Source organism: Sminthopsis crassicaudata, chromosome 1, assembly GCF_048593235.1.
Source record: "Sminthopsis crassicaudata isolate SCR6 chromosome 1, ASM4859323v1, whole genome shotgun sequence".
In the NCBI taxonomy this organism is placed as follows: domain Eukaryota; kingdom Metazoa; phylum Chordata; class Mammalia; order Dasyuromorphia; family Dasyuridae; genus Sminthopsis; species Sminthopsis crassicaudata.
This window is the reverse complement of record NC_133617.1, coordinates 342,123,317-342,142,537: the sequence shown is the minus strand read 5'-3', so window position 1 is coordinate 342,142,537 and position 19,221 is coordinate 342,123,317. Positions and strand designations below refer to the sequence as shown.

The following is a 19,221-nucleotide window of genomic DNA, read 5'->3' as shown; positions in this document are numbered from 1 at the left end:
CTTTGTGTCCCAGTCTACTAATATCCAGATAATTTGGACAGATTTTTTTAGTATAAGGTATAGCCTATCATCCTGTTGACATATCATGTCCTTAAAATATTTTCTATTAATAGACACAAATCTCATCCCAATTACTCATGTCTGTACTAGTGGCCTATAGTTTCAGAAAAACTTAGCTCAATAATATAAAAGTAGTAAGGCACATCATAGTCTTTGCCTCAAGACACTTACATATGGTTATTTTCTTTCAACATTTTTTTATTTGTTAAAACATAGAGAACTAAAAAATTCTATAAATCCAGCAGGATGCTTGGATCTTCTCCATGTATCCTATTCCTCTGTCTCTTTGGGACATATAGGTAATCCTGGGTTCTTTTAAGAAATCATAGAGGAGTTGTGGCTTGACTAGTAAAGATAGCACAAATTCTGATTCAATTTCAGGTTTTAAAAGTTTAAAATTGGATTGAAAATCAATAGCCCAAAAATTAAATTTTGAGGAGAATCTGTGAAACATACATTTGTGCCTCATGGGGAAAAATATTAATTTAAATCCCACATAATTTTCCAAAGGTCATCTTTTATTATGTTTTTGCCAGATGCTTTTTGGGCAGGAGTAGGGGGAAGAGAAGGGCAATGGAGAAATTGGGGTCTGCATGTGGACATGTGAAATTATGATATTGGTAGTATGTTTTTAGTAGAAAGGGCAACTGTTCATAGTAGAACTAAAGGAACTTCTCACACCACTAAATGAGCTAGATGTCACTGAGTGACCATTTTATGTTTCAATTTCTGTACATAAGGGAAAAGGAGGTCAAACTAGATGATGCCAAAGATTTTTTTCAATTCCAATATTTTCTGATTCTATAACAATAATAGGAGAGAAATATTGGAATTTTTTAAAGTTGTGTTATCTCATTAAATTTTAAAATTGAATGCAGTTATCCTTATAAAGTTAAAGATTCAATTTGTTTAATAAATTCCCACTTTGCAAGATATTAATCTTGCAAATTTCACAATCAACATATTGATTTTAGTTGCTTTCGAATAATAAATGCTAAATAATATACTTCTAAATAACTGAATAGAGATATCAGTTTGTGTATATTCTGTTCATATAACTGAATTTGATAACAAATTCTGAAAAGATCATTAGTGAAAATGATTTTTCTTTACCTTACTGATGGCATAAAAAGGCAGTGTGGTATAGGGAATAGAGCATCAGCCATAAATTTAGAAAAAGAGATTCAAGGCCCACTTCTGAAATATGATAACTATATGACCTTAAGGATGTCACTTAATATCTCAGTGTTCCTGGAAACTTTTATAAAATTTTTTATATAATTTTTATAAAATTATAAATTGCATAGAAAGTGTTGACCTACATTAGTAAAGAGAGGTTACTCACTAGTTGATTCCCCATACCAGTGAAATAACATATTCAGGCTCTGTCCACTAATTTGATGTTATTCTAATTCTATTTTAGGTATAACATATGATAAAAAAAAAAAAAATAACACTTATTAGTGAACTGGAAAAAAATCTGCAAACTTAAAGACCTGGGTTTTACCTATACAAAATTGTTGAAATTCCTTTTCCTATTCTCTTATCTATGAGATAGGAATAGCATCAGTTCATCCATATCTAAGATAATAAGGATAGGTGAGATAATACACCAATCAATACATCCATTAATAAGCAATTCGTAAATGCATTGTATGTGCTAAGCTCTGTATAATAAGATACAAAAATGAAATGTAATATCCCATGTCCTCTAGGAACTTATATTCTTTTGGGTAAAACAACAGGTACAAGTATAAATACATATCAAAAAACAGGTACAAAATAAATGCTTTGTGTTTTCTAAATGAAACAGTTCAAAGAATTCCAAAGCTTTTTGTAATAATCAAATCAAGAAGGCATCTCTCATTTTTCTGGCTCACAGGATTTATGTTACATCTATTATAGTTTCTCCCCTTTATATCCTCATTTTAGGACTGATATTGCTTTGAGAAATTTATTAATTTCTATATCTCTCAACCTCGCCTCATCAATGCTGACTTGGTTAGTATAACATCTTGGTCAAAGTTGACAGTGGATATTTGTTGAATGAGTGAATGAGAAGAAATACTGCATTTCTTCAAAACTTAACACCTTAGTGCTAGAAGGAACCTTAGAGGTAACCTAGTCCATTCCCCTCGTTTTCCAGATGAGGTAACTATCTACTATAGTGATGTCTTTGCTGAGTTTATTCCCTGCCATCTTAAATAAGTGCTCAGAATTTCTTGGGCAGCATATGGGACTACATGTTCAGCTTCACCCCTTTGCCACAATGTCCTGGATTTATACTTTATAAAATTCATTGGCTAAGAAGGTGATAATCTGGTTGTATTTGTTTGTTTTTATTGAGGAGGAAAGGATGAAGGAAACTCAACAGTAGCTTTGATTAAATTGAATCTACATTTTTATTTGCTATTCTGTTCAGGAATTGGCCCAGACCTGATATTATTGCTGGCAGAAATTTTTATACAGTTCAGTAAGTGCCTAATGGATGTTGTAAACTATTGTCCAGGTGGCACCAGCACTCCAAGAATCATTGTGAGGAAACTTCCAAGTAGGCAGGCTATGTTTTGACAGCCGCAATATCTACTTCCACATAGCCTTTGATTGTTCCTGGCAGAGTATTCTCTTTCTTTGGAGCTTGAAACTCTGATTCAGAAGAGGTATCTGTAGTAGGAGCTTCTCACAATAGACAGCTGGTTGCAATTACTTGAGTTCACCTTTCTCCATAATATAGTCAGTACTGAATTGCTCTTTGGAAAGGGTGAAAGGAATTACTGATAAATTCAGAATATGTGGATATATATTATAGAGCTGCAGTTAGAAGAAATATAATTAGTAGGTCTCAAGAGCAAAATAGTTTGTACTACCCTATTCAAAGTATCTTTATTCTATTTTATGAGAACAAAAGTAAAACAACATGTATATCCTCTGCTAACTTCCTCTGGTCAACACATATGGCCCCATTCCCTCTCTGTGTTTTAGCACTGCTCAAGCCATATGCCTTGCTGATCAGCCTAAGCCTGTGAATGAATACAAGTATCCTGAAAAGCTTCCTGGAGAACTGTATGACGCCAACACACAATGCAAGTGGCAATTTGGGGAGAAGGCCAAGCTTTGCATGTTGGACTTCAAAAAGGCAAGAGAGTGTTACTGAATATTTCATTCAATATAATTTATATTATAAGGGTGAAAATTAATTATAATTTACAAGGATTCTTTACTTCATACGATTGATCCATATGCCAAAAGAATTAAACTTAACAGATATTTATTTATCATCTGCCTTGTACCAGGCCCTGCACTAGGTACTAGCATACTATGTTAAAAATGCAAACAATCTCTTCCCTCAAGGTTCTTACATTCTGCTAGATGGAAATAGTGTGTGTCTATATATATCTATATCTCTCTCTATATATATATATATATATCTATATCTATATCTATATATCTATATATATCTCTATATATGTATATATACATATACACATATATAGATATATACATACACACACACACATATATATATGCAAAGGCAATATATTGTAGTAAACAGAGCTCTGAATTTGGCATTGTGAAGTTCTTCATTCTAATTCTGCCTCAAATGTATGTGATTCTAGGCAAGCATTAAATCTGGTCCTTTAACCCCAAACACAACATTTGTTCCACTGTATCTACTGTCATTTTAATATTATTAATTAAATAATGCATTCAAAGTGCTTTACAAAATTTAAAGTACTATTATAAATTAATATATACAAAAATTCACAAATTAAATAGGGGAGGAAGAGGAAAGGGAACATTTATTAATTGCTTACTTTGTATCTGGCATTGTGCTGAATACTGTACAAATATTGTCTAATTTGATAATGAGAGGGGAAGGAGCATTTAAAAAGTGAGAATCAGGAAACCCTGATGGCCCACCGTTGTGGTTCTTGGACCTTAACTGGAACTAAAAGGAAGAAACAACAATACATGATACAATGTACAGTAGAGAAGGAAACATTTTGACCAGAAATAGGTCTGTATGCATACTAGTTTAAAAAAAAAAAAAAAAAAAAAAAAAAAAAGTTGACTCTGAGAAGCTGACAGCTTTCATCTCAGAACATTTATTTTTGCCATATGGAGTCACATTTACTTTTCAACAAAAAAATCTTCTAGTTGTCAGTGAGTCAAGATACAAAATGGGTTCTATTAAATGCTGAATGAAACTAGCAAAGATTGTTCACAATCCTAAATACATGAATTGTAGTTAGAGAAGGAGGAGGAGAAAGAGAAGGACAATGAAAAACAAGAGGGAGGGAGGAGGTAAGGAATTATACCACAGAAAAGGCAAAGGTTTTTAAATATGCAAGTACTATGAAGCTATTAGAGAATAATAAATTCAGAGACCTTCACAGACACAAAATGCTAACTTGGACCATGGGCAGATGTGCCCACAAGCAATCCCACAGACAAGAGATACATCAATTATGATTATTACTGATATACTATTATCAAATTATTAAAAACTAAACTAAACAAATGTTTTGTAGAAGTTCACATGTGATTTCTTAATTGAGGATGTGGATAGAGAGAGAACCTAGAACTAAAAAATCTTTAAAACAACTATAAAAATTGTTTTGAATATAACTAGGGTAATATATTAAATAGTTTTTTTAAGTTAAAAAATAAAAATAAAGAAAATAAGAAAAAATTAAAAGCAAAACTAAATAGACAAATGTGATAGAGCATCCTGATTGTGTTCTTCATGAACTCAAATTTGGTCTCACACATTTATTAGGTATGTAACCTTGAGCACTTAATCCTGTTTCCTCCCAGTTTCCTTATCTGTAAATTGAGCAAGAGAAGAAAATGGTAAATGACTTCAGGGCTTTTTCAAGAAAACCCTAAAGGGGATCATGACCAGTTTATTAGGCCTGAAACAACTGACCACAAAGGAAGGTATATATATATATATATATATATATATATATATATATATATATATATATTTTTTTTTCCCCCCCCTCTATGCTCACTGAGAACAGAGCAGAATACAGTTAAATGGGAATAGATCAAAATTAGGCATGTGGTAAGCTTTTCCAATTTTATCAAATTTCAGAAAAGACAAACTGCTATTACCAAGAGTAGTATGAGGATATTCTTGTTGATTTTTTTTTTTTTTTTTTTTTTTGTCAATGGAAAGACAATAATCTCTAGAAATTGGATAATAAATAGTTATAGATTATTTTTAAAGGGATGATGAATTATTGATTTCATAAAATCCCTTCTAATTTTATAGTTTCTGATATAGCAGTATAGGATATCCTTTAAACACTTGCCTTGAATACTACAATTCAGAATCTCAGAGAAGTGGGAAGTCCCATGATATCGGAATTAAGGTTATAAACTTAGAATCAAAAAAATCATAGCTCTTACCTTTTTTATCTAAAACTCTTAGGTCACATTTATCAGTAGTAAATGAGCAATTTACTTTCATGATATGAATGGATGATTTAATTTCTCCTTTCTGTTAGAATGAAGGCCATAATAGTAATAAAGAGGTAGCAATACTTAGTGGAGAGAAAGCCAGCCTCAGAGTTAGAAGTACCAGAGTTAAAGTCCCTCAGCAGACTTACAAATCTGATATATATTGGATGTGTGACCCTTGGCAATTGACTTTTTATTCTGAGACTTAGCTTTGGAGCTGATCTGCTAAAATAAAAAGATTCTTCACCTGGAGCCTCCTATACCAATAGTACCAAACTCAAGTAAGAGCCATTAACCATACATAAGGATCCCTTTGGGAACATATATCAAATTTATCTATATTATATTGTATTTTTGTAGTTTTTATAAAATATTTCTCAATTATATATATACATATACGTATATATATATATTTACATATATATATATATATATATATATATATATATATATAATTTTTTTTTTTTTTTCCCCTGAGGCTGGGATTAAGTGATTTGCCCAGGGTCACACAGCTAGGAAGTGTTAAGTGTCTGAGACCAGATTTGAACTCAGGTCCTCCTGAATTCAGGGCTGGTGCTCTATTCACTGTGCCACCTCACTGCCCCCTCAATTATATTTTAATCTGATTCTGGCTGGTATTGTAAACTGCTTGTACATGTGGATGATGAGTTTGATACTTCTTCCCTATATCAATGAAATCATAGTTCCAAAGTTTAATATGTATTATCTTCCTATTTTTATTGTTTGAATATTCATATTTCACAAGCACTTATCAACTATTTTAAAATAATAAGATCTAACTCAAATTTGTTCATATCATATATACTAGAGGTGATTTTGTGGCACCATAGTATACAAGGCACTGGGCTTAGCATCAGAAGTCTTGAGTTCAAATTCAAATTACTTGAGTAAATGATGTCATTTAAATAACTTTATTTAGTCTGTTGTCTCAATATTCTCACTGGTAAAATAAAGATAATAATAGCAGCTATTTCCCAGAGTTATTCTAAAGATGAAATGACATAATAATTATAAAGGTACTTATCACAGTGCTTGGCACATATTAGTTATTATATATTAGCTACTTATTATCATTGATATGATCATTATTATATCAGTTCCAGATACTATATTTAAGCTTCTCATTGATTAGCATATTTCCTTAGTTTTTCTTGAATTTTCTCTTAAACAGATTACCATCATTTATCACTTTAGATTCCATCAAGTGCTTTGGGATATACTAATCAATGTCTGGATTCTTTCACTCTTCCCAAATGATTCACAACTTATCTTCAAAAGCAGAATTGTACCTTTAGTCTCTTACACAGCCAATTTCCTATATCAGTAAGATGTGTCATCGTGCCCTAAACTACCTATAAAGAGAACACAGGAGTGTAATTCTACCCAAAAAGTACTTCTAGAAAGACATTTGTCATTTTTCTATCACTAGAGTATGAGTCCCACACATTCAAACCCCAAGAAGAGAGAGCTCTGTTTATCCCTCTGTGTTATATCAGGCTGTAGTCATCTCTGGTGGGAAACTGAGCTCTCTGTCTGCTCATTAGAGGGAAGTGCAGGCTGCTGTTTTCATTCCATCAGATCTGGGGCCAAATTCCTTGTGTCTTTAATTTGTCATTGTCAGTTTGGCTAAGAATTCTGTCTTCCATCACAAAGTGTTAGTTAATATAAGGGACTCACAGAGGCAGAAAAACTGAGGTTGGTAATAAAAAGATAAGCAACAATTTAACACTCTTAGCTGTTGTTAACAGAGGGAGGAGGGAATATTTTTGGCACCACATAAAACATGGTAGTGAATAGTGAGATAGTTTCTTTTCATTCTAATACTGCTCAGATATCCTTGTGGAGTCTCTTAAAATAATGAAGCTTGCTTTCCTTTTGATTTGAGCCATAGATGGTAGGAATAACTCTAGTATTATGAGAATTGGGTGCCAATGTTAAGACATTAAAAGTTTATCTTATTAATGCTTACAAGTTCAAGAAAACTATTTTTTACAAATGGAGTATAAACAGGTAGTGATTATATGAAGAGTTTATTCAAAACAAAAATGCCAAAAACGTAACCTCTAATGAAGTATTATTTTAGCAAAAACTCAAGAAGCAATAGCAGGAAGAATAAAATAAATTGCTTTTTTATGAAATTGTTCAATAGTGTGACTTAGGTAATTTTATAATAAAAAGAAACTTTTGATGTTAGAAAGAAAATACATGATTGTTTGTGGCAGCCCTCTTTGTAGTGGCCAGAAACTGGAAACTAAGTGGATGCCCATCAATTGGAGAATGACTGAATAAATTGGATATTATGGAATATTATTGTTCTGTAAGAAATGACCAACAGGGTGATTTCAGAAAGGCCTGGAAAGACTTTCATGAACTGATGCTGAGTGAAATGAACAGGACCAAGAGATCATTATATACTTCAACAACAATACTATATGATGATCAATTCTGATGGATGCGGCCATCTTCAATAATGAGATGAACCAAATCAATTCCAATAGAGCAGTAATGAACTGAACCAGCTATACCCAGTGAAAGAACTCTGGGAGATGACTATGAACCACTACATAGAATTCCCAATCCCTCTCTTTTTGTCCGCCTGCATGTTTGATTTCCTTCACAGGCTAATTATACACTATTTCAAAATCCAATTCTTTTTGTACAGCAAAACAACTGTTTGGACATGTATACATATACTGTATTTAATTTATACTTTAATATATTTAACATGTATTGGTCGACCTGCCATCTGGGGGGGGAGGAGGGGAGAAATTAGAACAAAGGTTTGGCAATTGTCAATGCTGTAAAATTACCCATGCATATATCTGGTAAATAAAAATTATTAAAAAGAAAAGAAAAGAAAATACATAATTGAAAAGAATCATTTTAAGCTAAAATATTTGACTGTATTCTGAAAAGTTTGTAATATTGTTCAGTCATTTCAGTCATGTCCAGCTCTTTGTGACCTTCTTTGGATTTTTCTTGGAAAATAGACTGGAGTGGTTTACCATTTCCTTCTCCAGTTTATTTTAGAGATGAGGAAACTGAAGCAAATAGAACCCTATTTGACTTGCCTAAGTGACTTGCCCAGGGTCACACAGCTAATGGTTCAAATTTGAATTCAGATCTTCTTGACTTCAGGCCCAGCACTCTATCCACTATGCCACTTGCTTGCCCTTCTACATCATAGCAAGATATAAAATGAAGAGAGCTCTAGTGGAGGAATGTTTAACATGTATCATTGAAGCGATAGAAGAATTTTTCAGAAAGTACTCTGCTTATGTTCATATGAGGAATTTGTCCTTAGTTTTACAATAATTGTTCACATAAAACCAATATATTTTATATGCTATCTCCTTTGGTTGTCATATTAACTCAATGAATCAGACACTATTTCCTCCACTTTACATGGAAGGAAATTGAGTTTTTGAAAGATATGTTGTATGCATGATATTACAAAAATAGAAAGTAACAGAGCTGGTTGTTTTGCTAGTGGTTTTCTGATCTTTCATTTTCCCCTTTAGGATATATGTAAAGCACTGTGGTGCCATAGAATTGGAAGAAAATGTGAGACAAAATTTATGCCAGCTGCAGAAGGCACTATTTGTGGTCATGACATGGTAAGAATAATTAGTTGCCAAATAGTATTGAGTCATGATATATATATATATATAGAGAGAGAGATATATCTATATATCTCTATATATATATATATGGTTTTGTTCCACTGTTCTTACTTCTCCAAAAGTACATTAGGATATAGATGATTTTCTTCTCTTCCTTTTTTCTCTACATATACCTTATGCCTTTCTGTCAATCCCATCTCTGCTCCCATCATAAACACCCAGAGGTAGTGTGTAAATCTTTTCAGTCTTGTATGGAGACTATCATACAATCATGGATTCAGAACTGGAGGGGATCCGAGAAGCCATTCAGTTCAAATCTATGATTTTACAGATAAGGAAACTTAGGTCTTCCTGACTCCAAGTCTAACACTCTAACCACTAATCTTTAAGGGATCTTGCTTTCACTCGACTAAGATTCTACTTCTACATCCATGAATTCTGAAAGTCCTCTATCTGACCACATCACTTCATCTTTCCCTCTATTTTTCAACATTTAACCACTGTTCTTTGTTAAGTGATAGTAACCTTCAGTCTCTCAGTTTGTTCCCAAGACATCACCCTGCACTTATTTTACCTTTTCTTCCAAGGCCAGTGTTCTATCCACTGAACCATCTAGCTGTCCCAAACCCCAATTTTATATTACACCATCTACCACTTTCTCCCCTATTTCTATGCTACTGAACAGAGGCAAAGAAAATCACCAAATCATGTTGACTGGGTTCACTATAAATTTACCTTATATAATTTCAGTTGTGCTTTCATAGCAGCAAGATAATTCTCTTACTTTCTTGATCCCATTCTCTCACTTGCCAAAGTAGCTATTCCAAGCCTTTCAGTCTTTCTCAAGTCTCCCATAATATTTCCTCCCCTCTCTTTTCAGGTGAGTATTTGCATCAAACTTAACAAAACAAAACAAACAAACAAAAAAGGAATAAAGGAAAAAAGAGGGGAAAAATGGAGCCATGTGTCACAAAGTCCACCTTCTTTCTATCATCTCATAAAACTTGGACATCTTCCTTCTTTATCTCCACTTTCATTCTTTTCTTACATAAAGGAGTGACCTTTGTCTTTTCCACGAATATCTTCTACATGTATGTGTTCTTCAGATCTCTGTCTCTCTGTCTCTGTTTCTTTTGTGCTCTCTGTGTCTCTCTGTCTCTGTCTCTCTCATTTTTTCTGGCTCCTTCCTCACTGTCTACAAGCAAGCTCATAATCTCCACCTACCCCTGCTAGCTATCATCTTGCATTTCTTTTCTTTCCTAGCTAAAGATGAAAAAAAGTCTACAATCAGGATATCACTTATTTTTTCATCTCTGTTTCAGCCTTCTACAAGCTGACTTGACCTCTTCATTAAACTGAAGCTAGAACCTCTAAAGTCACCATAGATCTCTTAATCACCAAATCCAATGACCCTTTCTGATTGCTCATCATTCTAAAATTTCCTTTAGCCTTAGACACTGTGAGTCTCCCTGGATGTGCTCTTCTGGATGTGCTCTCCTTTCTAAGGTTTCCTGGTTGCTTTCTCTTGGGTCTCTCCTTAATCCTTTTTTTTTTTTTTTTTTTTTTTTTAAATACTTCTTATAAATCATACCCATGGGTTTCATGGATCCTTTTTTCTTATTCCTCTGTGTTGTTTTTCACTCTGAACTCATCAATTTCCATGAATTCAATTTTTTTTCTCTATTACATATTATTCTCATATCTATGTAGCCAGCTTTAATCTCTCCTGACCTAGTCTTTCAGCACTAACTTGAACTAGATTTCTCATAGACACTGAACCTAAATATGTCCAAAATAGATCTCATTATCTTTCCTCCTAAAACATTTCCCTCTTCCAAGATTTCCTATTATTGCCAGTTATACACTCAGCCTCCCAGTTAGTCATGTTCATAATGTGGGTATCATTTCCACCTTCTCTTATACTCATTTCACATATCTAATATTTGTCAAGTATTGTCAAATATAGCTTTGTATTCCCTTCACTTCACAGGGTCTCATTGCCTCACATCTACACTATTGCATTAACCTCCCTGATCCAATCAATTTTTCACTTAAGTGTCAATTATTTCCCTAAAATATAGGTTTGACCATGTGGCAACCCCCTCAGTAAATGTTAGTAATTCCTATGACTTTCAAAATAAAATATAAAGTTCTGCTCCTCTCTTAAAGACCTTTTCAATTTTTCCTTTATTTTATCTTTTAGTTTTCTTACATTTTCTTTCTCTTGACATACTCTATGGTCTAGTGACACTGATAAATTTGATATGGCTAACACATGGCTTTTTATCTCCTGATTTCATGCCCATCCCTCACATGTGTAATGGTTTCTCATACTTCCTTGGTTTCTTTCAAGATTCAACTTAGACCACACCTTCTATATAAATGGAACAGGGGCATGTTCCATTTACTCTGAATGTACTTGTGCATACATATATATTGAGGATATATGTGTATATGTATACGCAAATTTATATACATAGATACATATGTATGTGTGTATATGTATATATGTGTGTATATATATGTATATATGTGTGTGTGTATATATATATATGCATACACACATACATATAATTATCTATATGTTGTCTCTCCATTTAGAACATCAAGCCCCTTGAGGGCAGGGGATGATTCATGACTGAAATTAATCATCTTAAAATAAGACTTTACATTTATCATTTCAAGATAGAGTTTGCAATCAATGAACCAATGTGAATTGAGTATGTTCCCCTGAATATTTATCGGGCAGCCAATGAAATTTCTACTTTTGTAAGTTTAAAAAGAAAAAGAAAATATTAAAATTCTGACTTGGTAATGAGAGAATAGTTGCATTAAATAGTACTCAATCTCTAGAGCATAAAGATTGAAAGCTAATCCTGTCACTTCACTGCATATAGATGGATGAGCAGCAAAAAGCAAAAGAACTTGAGAGAAAATTCTCGAGCTAGATGTTAAAATGAATTTCTTTATGATGCATATATGAAGTAGTCATATTATAGAATATTACTCTTGCAATTGAGTACTAAAAATTGAACTCTGACAATCACACAAGAATACATTCTTGCCCCTCTTTTAAATACATTTTCATTTCAAAACATGAGACTATCCATGAAGTCTACCCAACTCAAAACATTAAGTAAAGCTAGTAGCCCTTTGTGAGTTTCTTTGGTTACATTTTTTTGAGTAATGTTAGCTTTAAATTTGGGGGAAAAAAGTATTTGAACTATTAGATTCAAGCTCCCAATCATGTAACTATCACATCCTGTGCATATTTCAAGGTTACTGAAGACAGATATGAACATCAAAGATATTATATGCTTTTAGGTTTCATGATTACAGTGATGATTGACAGGCAGAAAAGAAGAGAAGCACTCTCATCCAAGAATAATATGTGAGAGTAATTAATCCCAAGTAGCTTAAGTTTAGTGTAAATCAACTGTCATCCATTTTATGTTTGTTAACTCCCTTAACTCAACAGCTTATAGGACTATATGTGTTAATACAATTCTTTCTTGTGAAGCTAGCAGTCTTCAATGATTTAATCCAAAATGAAAATAATAAATTGAATACATGTCACTTGTGGTTTCTTTTGAATACCAACTCTATATGACTGATACCTGGAAAATTCTAATTGGAAGGAGAAAGTGAATAACTTGCCTTTATTTTTAGCTGGATAGGATTCCTGCCCCTACTAGATGACTAGGTTTTATTTTTCAAAGTATAATTTTACTGAAAGGTGAGTACTTCTTGGGTGGCTCACAGTCTTTCCCTTTGAGCTCATGAATCATTTTTCATCTCAGGTTTGTAGTTGTAGTGCTTTGTGGTTTTTTGTTGTTGTTGTTGTTGTTGTTTTTCCTGCAATTGATAATTTTACTGCTCCAACCATCTGCCTACAGTTAAAATATAATGATAATTGTGATCCCAAGGACAATGCAGATACACAGTTGAAATTACATTGATCTTTGGGGCACAGAATAAGACTAATTTCTTGATATTATAGAAACTTTTAATTCCTGGGAGCAATGTACATTCTGAAGTATATTTCAAACATTAATTTCCTCTACATCATCTATATATCTAGAACAATTTGATCTGGATTTATATTTTAAGCAATCAGAGAAAAAAATCTGTATTTCAACAAAATATTGCAGCTGAGTAACTTTGGGGAGTAGGATAAAGATAATTTAATGAATCAGTGTATCATAAAATTGTGTGGAATATTATATAAATAAATATTGAGGATTGATTTAAAATTTAACCTGCAGAAATGAATGATTATAATTATTATAATGATTATAATTACCTTCATGTTCATTCACTCAAGAAATATTTATGCCTGCTATGTATATAACATAATGGTTGATATTAAGAATAAATGCTTTGGTCACCCTTGTTGATAATAAAATATAAATATTTAGTGCTTCAAATGATCTTTTTTAGTCTCATGTTGATAAAAGTTCTATTCTGTTTATCAGTTATAAAAATGACTCCAGGTTCTTAAAGTTATATCAGTGAAATACAATCTTGAGAAAAATCTTGTAAGCCCAAAAGACTTTTAAAAATTCTTATTAACTGACTGAGCCTGTTGCCACATTAAGTATACAGATGCTCACCACATATGGGTTGGTCACTAAATGACAAATTCTTTGGCCATGGCAAGCTATTAAATGGTAATATGAGGAAATAAGTCAGAGCCTGAACTAGTAATTTTTATATCATAAAAATAGAGAAACAAAATAGCTCACTTTGGATTAAAGTGGGAAGCAAAGATCTTCCAAAAGAACTACAATATAGTCTGGCCCTCAAAAAATGGGTAGAATTTGTATAAATCCAAAATTGAAGAAGGGAAAAAGTATACTTTTCTAAGATAAAAAAGCCACAGATCATGAATATAAATGAAGGATGATTTGGATGATTGGCTCTGCTCGGATTGAAGAAGGGAGTACATATAGAGAAATAAAAACAGATATGGTCTTAAAAGAAAGGTTAAGGAATTTGTGTTTTTATCTGTAATTAATAAAGAACAATTTTTTTCTGAAAATGTAATAAGATCATAAAAGTTGAGTTTTAAGGAAATGTATCTAACAGAAGTGATCAGAATACATTTAAGTCAAGGTAAGATGGGGAAGGCTTAACATTTCAACTAGAATGAGAATGGAAAGAATATTAAGAAGGAAGAATAGATAGGATATTAGGGCTAATGTAGAAGCTTAAAGAAGTACTAGGTGAAGATTAAAAAAAATTACCTTTAAGTTTTGAAACTGATCAGGAAAATTTGGGGGGGAAAATAAATCAGCCTATTTGGGGCAAGAAGAGGGAGAACAATAGTAGGGATTCAATTAGAGAAGTAAAGCTGCTCTGGAATCACAAAAGAAACTCAGAGAAGAGGTTGAAATCAGTGTTAAAGTTTGAAAAGTTCATAGAGGATGGAGCTAAAGCCATGTCAAATATCTCATAGGAGGAAATTGCAGAAAGCAAGGAGAAAAACCAACTATGATGATACCTGGTTATAATCACTGGCATTAGGGAGGCTGAAGCTAATGGATCTTTGCACTCAGGAGTTTTAAAACTGTAGTCTGGTAGATTGAACAGGTGTTCATAATCAGTTCAGAATTAATTGGTAAACTGCTGGTAGTTAAGATTGGGGTGGAGACCCACCGAGAGAAAGGGATAGGAGAGAGAATAAGAAAGCAGGGGGAGAGAAAAGACCAGAAACAGCAAGGGAGTCAGAAGAAACAGAATAGTGTGATGTCTTGGAATGAAAGGAAATCTTAATTTTTAAGAAGGTATACATCACATAGAAGTCTGTCCTAAATTAAAGTTCTTTTGTTTTACACAATCTCTGCCAAGCTTTATTTGAAATATTTTGGTCACTTTAATTAGGATTCACTTCTAGCTTTTGAAAAGAAAATGAAAAAGGCTTTGCTCACATTAATGAGATGCCTTAAAATCAAAGTTATTTCTGTTTTTTCAAGTATTTTGGATTATACTTTCCTTAGAAAGAAGTTGCTTCTTTTTAAATATGAATTAGGAGAAGTAGATATCTTAGGGATGGCAGATTCCATACCTACTTAATGTTACAGCAAGGCTATGCCAGGTGTAAAGCAAGACTATGGAGTATCCCTTTCCCTTTTTTGACACCTTGCTAGAGCTCAGACAAACTGATAAGGTATATCAATATTGCCAGAAAAAGTCAAAAGTTTCCTAGCCACCAATGAAGTAAAATTTAAATCCTAAAGATCACCTATAAATAACAAGTAAAAAATTATATAGATCTTACTGGGACTTGAGATTATCATTCAATTCTTTTACAAAAATAACATTGATAATATCTCAAGTGGTGTTTGGGGACAAATGAAATTCTATCTGAATTGTTTTATCTTCTGGAAAAACTGCGTGACCTTGGACATGCCAAGAGCTAATAACTTGGAGGCACAGAGACCAGGTGTTTTAAAATGAAAGCATAAAGCGGTGGCCTATAATTACAAGGTGCTGAACCATATGGTTAGAGTTTTCCACTTGAGATTGGGCTTTTACATAAAACAAGATATAAAAAGGCCTTGTAATTCCCTTACCTAAATTTACAATAGAGGTTACAGTTCACTGTATTGAAAGTTGAGAAAGCAGGTGCTGTGGTTTAGTGTGTGTGTTTCTCTATTTCACCCCTAGAGAAGAATAAATGGATTCAATCCAAGCTATATAGGTGCTAAGCTATCTGAAAGCAGTTTTCTAATATATATTTTACATCTATTTTCTTGTAGTATTGAACCAGAATTTGTAAAAAGCTGGTAGCTTAAAAAAAATGATTATTTGCAAATATTTTTATGGTGCTTCCTACACTTGACACTGTGCTCAGAGTTTTAGCATTATTATATAGCTTGCTTTAACCCTGGGAGCTATGTACTATTTTCAAATTTCAATTTTCATTTTCAAATGAGGAAAATGAGATAGATGTTGTTACTTGCCCAGGGTCATATAGCCAGTCAGATTTTAACTTAGGCCTTCCTAACTACAGGTTTGGTGCTTTTTAAACTCTGACCATTTAAAAGTTCTTTGCTAAAAAACTACTTGAGGATAGAGGTCTCTATATTACATGTTATGCTAACTTCTACAGTGACTAGGTTGATGATTAAAGCCATTTAAATAGGTGTTTCTAGTAATAATACAAGCAGAAAATACCATGCTGAAGTCTTTAATTTTGCAGTGGTGCCGTGGTGGTCAATGCGTGAAATATGGTGATGAAGGTCCAAAACCAACCCATGGACACTGGTCAGATTGGTCTAGTTGGTCTCCTTGTTCTAGGACATGTGGAGGAGGAATATCTCACAGAGATCGTCATTGTACTAATCCGAGGTAAATAATTATTTTTATTCTTCCTTCAAATTTTGAAATATTTTCTGTTTCTTATTTTAAAATATTTGAATATTCTCTTATCTCAGAGACACAGTTGAGTTCTTGCCAGAAGAATGAAGTAACTAATTTTTTCTAATGTGTGTTTTGTTCATTAGTACACAGTTCCTTATACTGGATCATAGTTGATTAAAAATATATCTATGGAATATTGACCTTACATTAAATTTTAAAATGACTCATTCACTCAGAATAAATACCTGTTATTGGACAAAAAAATCCAAATGTTACATCTGGTCGTGCTCAGTTCTATGAGATTACAATGAATATTTTGCAAGTCAGTAACATTCAGATAAAAATTATATTCATATTTGCCTAGAATCATGGCAGTATATAAACCAGAATGCTGCCAATAAACCATAAATGGTTGACTGATTCCCCCCCCAAAGTTCTAATTTGCAAGGCATAGTTAATTCCACTGCTATTTTTAAAATTTTAGTTTAGTTAGGGATTTTTTCAAAGAGGAAATGCAAAAAGGAGTGATGTGAGATACCTTCTTTGTGCTGATATGCCAACTGCCCTCATGCAGTTTTCTAGACTTTTAAAATTAATAAAATACAGGTTTCAAAAAATACTCCCTTCCCTCCTAATTATGCCTATCTAGGATTATAGAGAGGAACAAAGAAATAAAATTAATACTTAACAATCAAATTAATTCTTTTCTATTATTTTAATTCAAAAGTTGAACATTCTGCTAGTTTTAGTTACCTTTAAAGCATTATTTACCTTTAAATCTCATAAAGTAAAATAATTCAAAGGGCTCATGTAGAAGGCAGACATTAAAATGTACAGGTTTATGAAGACTTCAATTTTGTGTGAGGATGGGGCAAGGGAGTATATTTACAAATCTAATCTGTGTTCTACGAAATAACTTCATTGTTTCACATCCTTGTTTTTAGTACTAAAGCTTAATAGATAACCCTCAGGAAAATTATTATTTATAATTACACTAATACTCAGTGATCATTATAAATGGACTTACTACTTATACTTTACTCTGGGTTCATGCTTAGAATATTTCTAAATTCTACGAACAAAGAAAGAAATAATGTTTTTATCTGCTTTTTAAACCAGAATTATTCTTATTTTTAAGGCCTCAAATCAATTATTGCCTTTCTTTTTCAGTTCCTTGAATAAGCAAGAAATCAGTAGATAGAGGGCTAGCCTTGGAAGTGGGAAGATTTGGGCTGAAATCCTGTGCCTGAAATGAAATAGATTTATAACCAAGGTCAAGTCATTTTATATATTAGTCCCCAGTCAACTGTATAATTGGCAATGCAGCAAATAAGTAGATATATATGCAAGGGCAGAGAGGAGAAAGAAAAGGAAATTCCAACCTTGAAATTTTCTCAAATCAAAAATTATAAGCCTTGCTATGTATTGCTCCACACACATACACATACACACACATACACACACACACACACACACACACACATCCTCACCCTCACACAAAAAATACCTCTCACAGAAAAGGTGCTTGATGTCAGCTATTATTTGTATAAAAACTTTATTTCACTTTCAAAATTAAAGACTTTAGTCATTTCATCAGTTCTGACATTCCATTAGCCCTTTTCTTGAGAAATATAGTTACTGAAGCATATTTGTAACTATGGAAAAAAATGTACAAATGGATATTCAATCGATCAACAAATTTTTAAAGGATTATTAAACATGTATTTCAGGCCATCACATGGAGGAAAATTTTGTGAGGGTTCTACCCGGACACTCAAACTTTGTAACAGTCAGAGCTGTCCCCAGAATAGCATTGACTTTAGGACCATCCAGTGTGCTGAGTACAACAGCAAGCAATTTCGAGGATGGTACTACAAGTGGAAGCCTTACACTCAAGTAGAAGGTAAATTTCAAAGCAAGCATTGATAGCAATTATATTCTATGCCACCATCCTTTTATGTCTGAATATAACACTATGATCCTGCTATTGAATAATAACTAAGAAAGACTCTTTGTTTACCACCTGGTGTCAATGATAGCAGTCTGTCATTTAATTTTGCTCTACTCCAAAGCCATTCACTATATTTTCAACCTCATCTTTCAAAGAAGTCCTGAATGGAAGAGTGGATGTAGGTAAAGGAAATATTCTTCATAACTAGTGGGAAAACAGTTCCTGGAACTGTCCATATTAATGTTGGACATATTGCCCATGTTGATGATAAAAGGGTAAGCTTTTGTCTGAAGGACCAAAGATATTGTTATAATTATTCTTGTACTTCTGGTCAATAACAACTAAGGCAAATTAGCAGAGTGAAATGTTAATATGCAGATACTTTCTTTAATCTGATTTTTAAAATACTATGATGTAGTGTTTGGAGTTTCTCAATGTGTGGATATGTCAAGTTGCCTATTTTTAGCTCCTACAGGAATGAGCCTATAGAAACAAATAGGAGCATGTATTCATGGAAGACTAGTTTCTCTAGTGTGAAAGCTGCCATATCCTTTGCAGGGCTGCTTTCTATCTTTGGTGTCCATCTATCCACCAAACTCACTTGTGACTCCAAGAAGCTGGAGCAGCACAACAACCATACTCTAGTAAGCCATTTTGCCAGAAAGGCTAAACCAGGTTCAGGGCAACCAAAGTTTTTTAAACTTTATGGTTAGTTAGTAGGTATCTACCCCA

The 19,221-nt window shown here is 32.9% G+C and overlaps 1 protein-coding gene across 3 annotated transcripts in view; it reads left to right on the top strand.

The window, feature by feature from the left end:
- Positions 1–19,221, top strand: part of ADAMTS16 (ADAM metallopeptidase with thrombospondin type 1 motif 16) — a 221,290-nt gene that overhangs the window by 91,264 nt on the left and 110,805 nt on the right. For all 3 annotated transcript variants that reach the window (XM_074279152.1, XM_074279151.1, XM_074279150.1), the window contains 4 exons: positions 3,043–3,196; positions 9,072–9,167; positions 16,378–16,526; positions 18,269–18,441. In XM_074279152.1, coding sequence (XP_074135253.1) covers positions 3,043–3,196; positions 9,072–9,167; positions 16,378–16,526; positions 18,269–18,441 — 572 coding nt within the window. The remainder of the gene's footprint in view (positions 1–3,042; positions 3,197–9,071; positions 9,168–16,377; positions 16,527–18,268; positions 18,442–19,221) is intronic.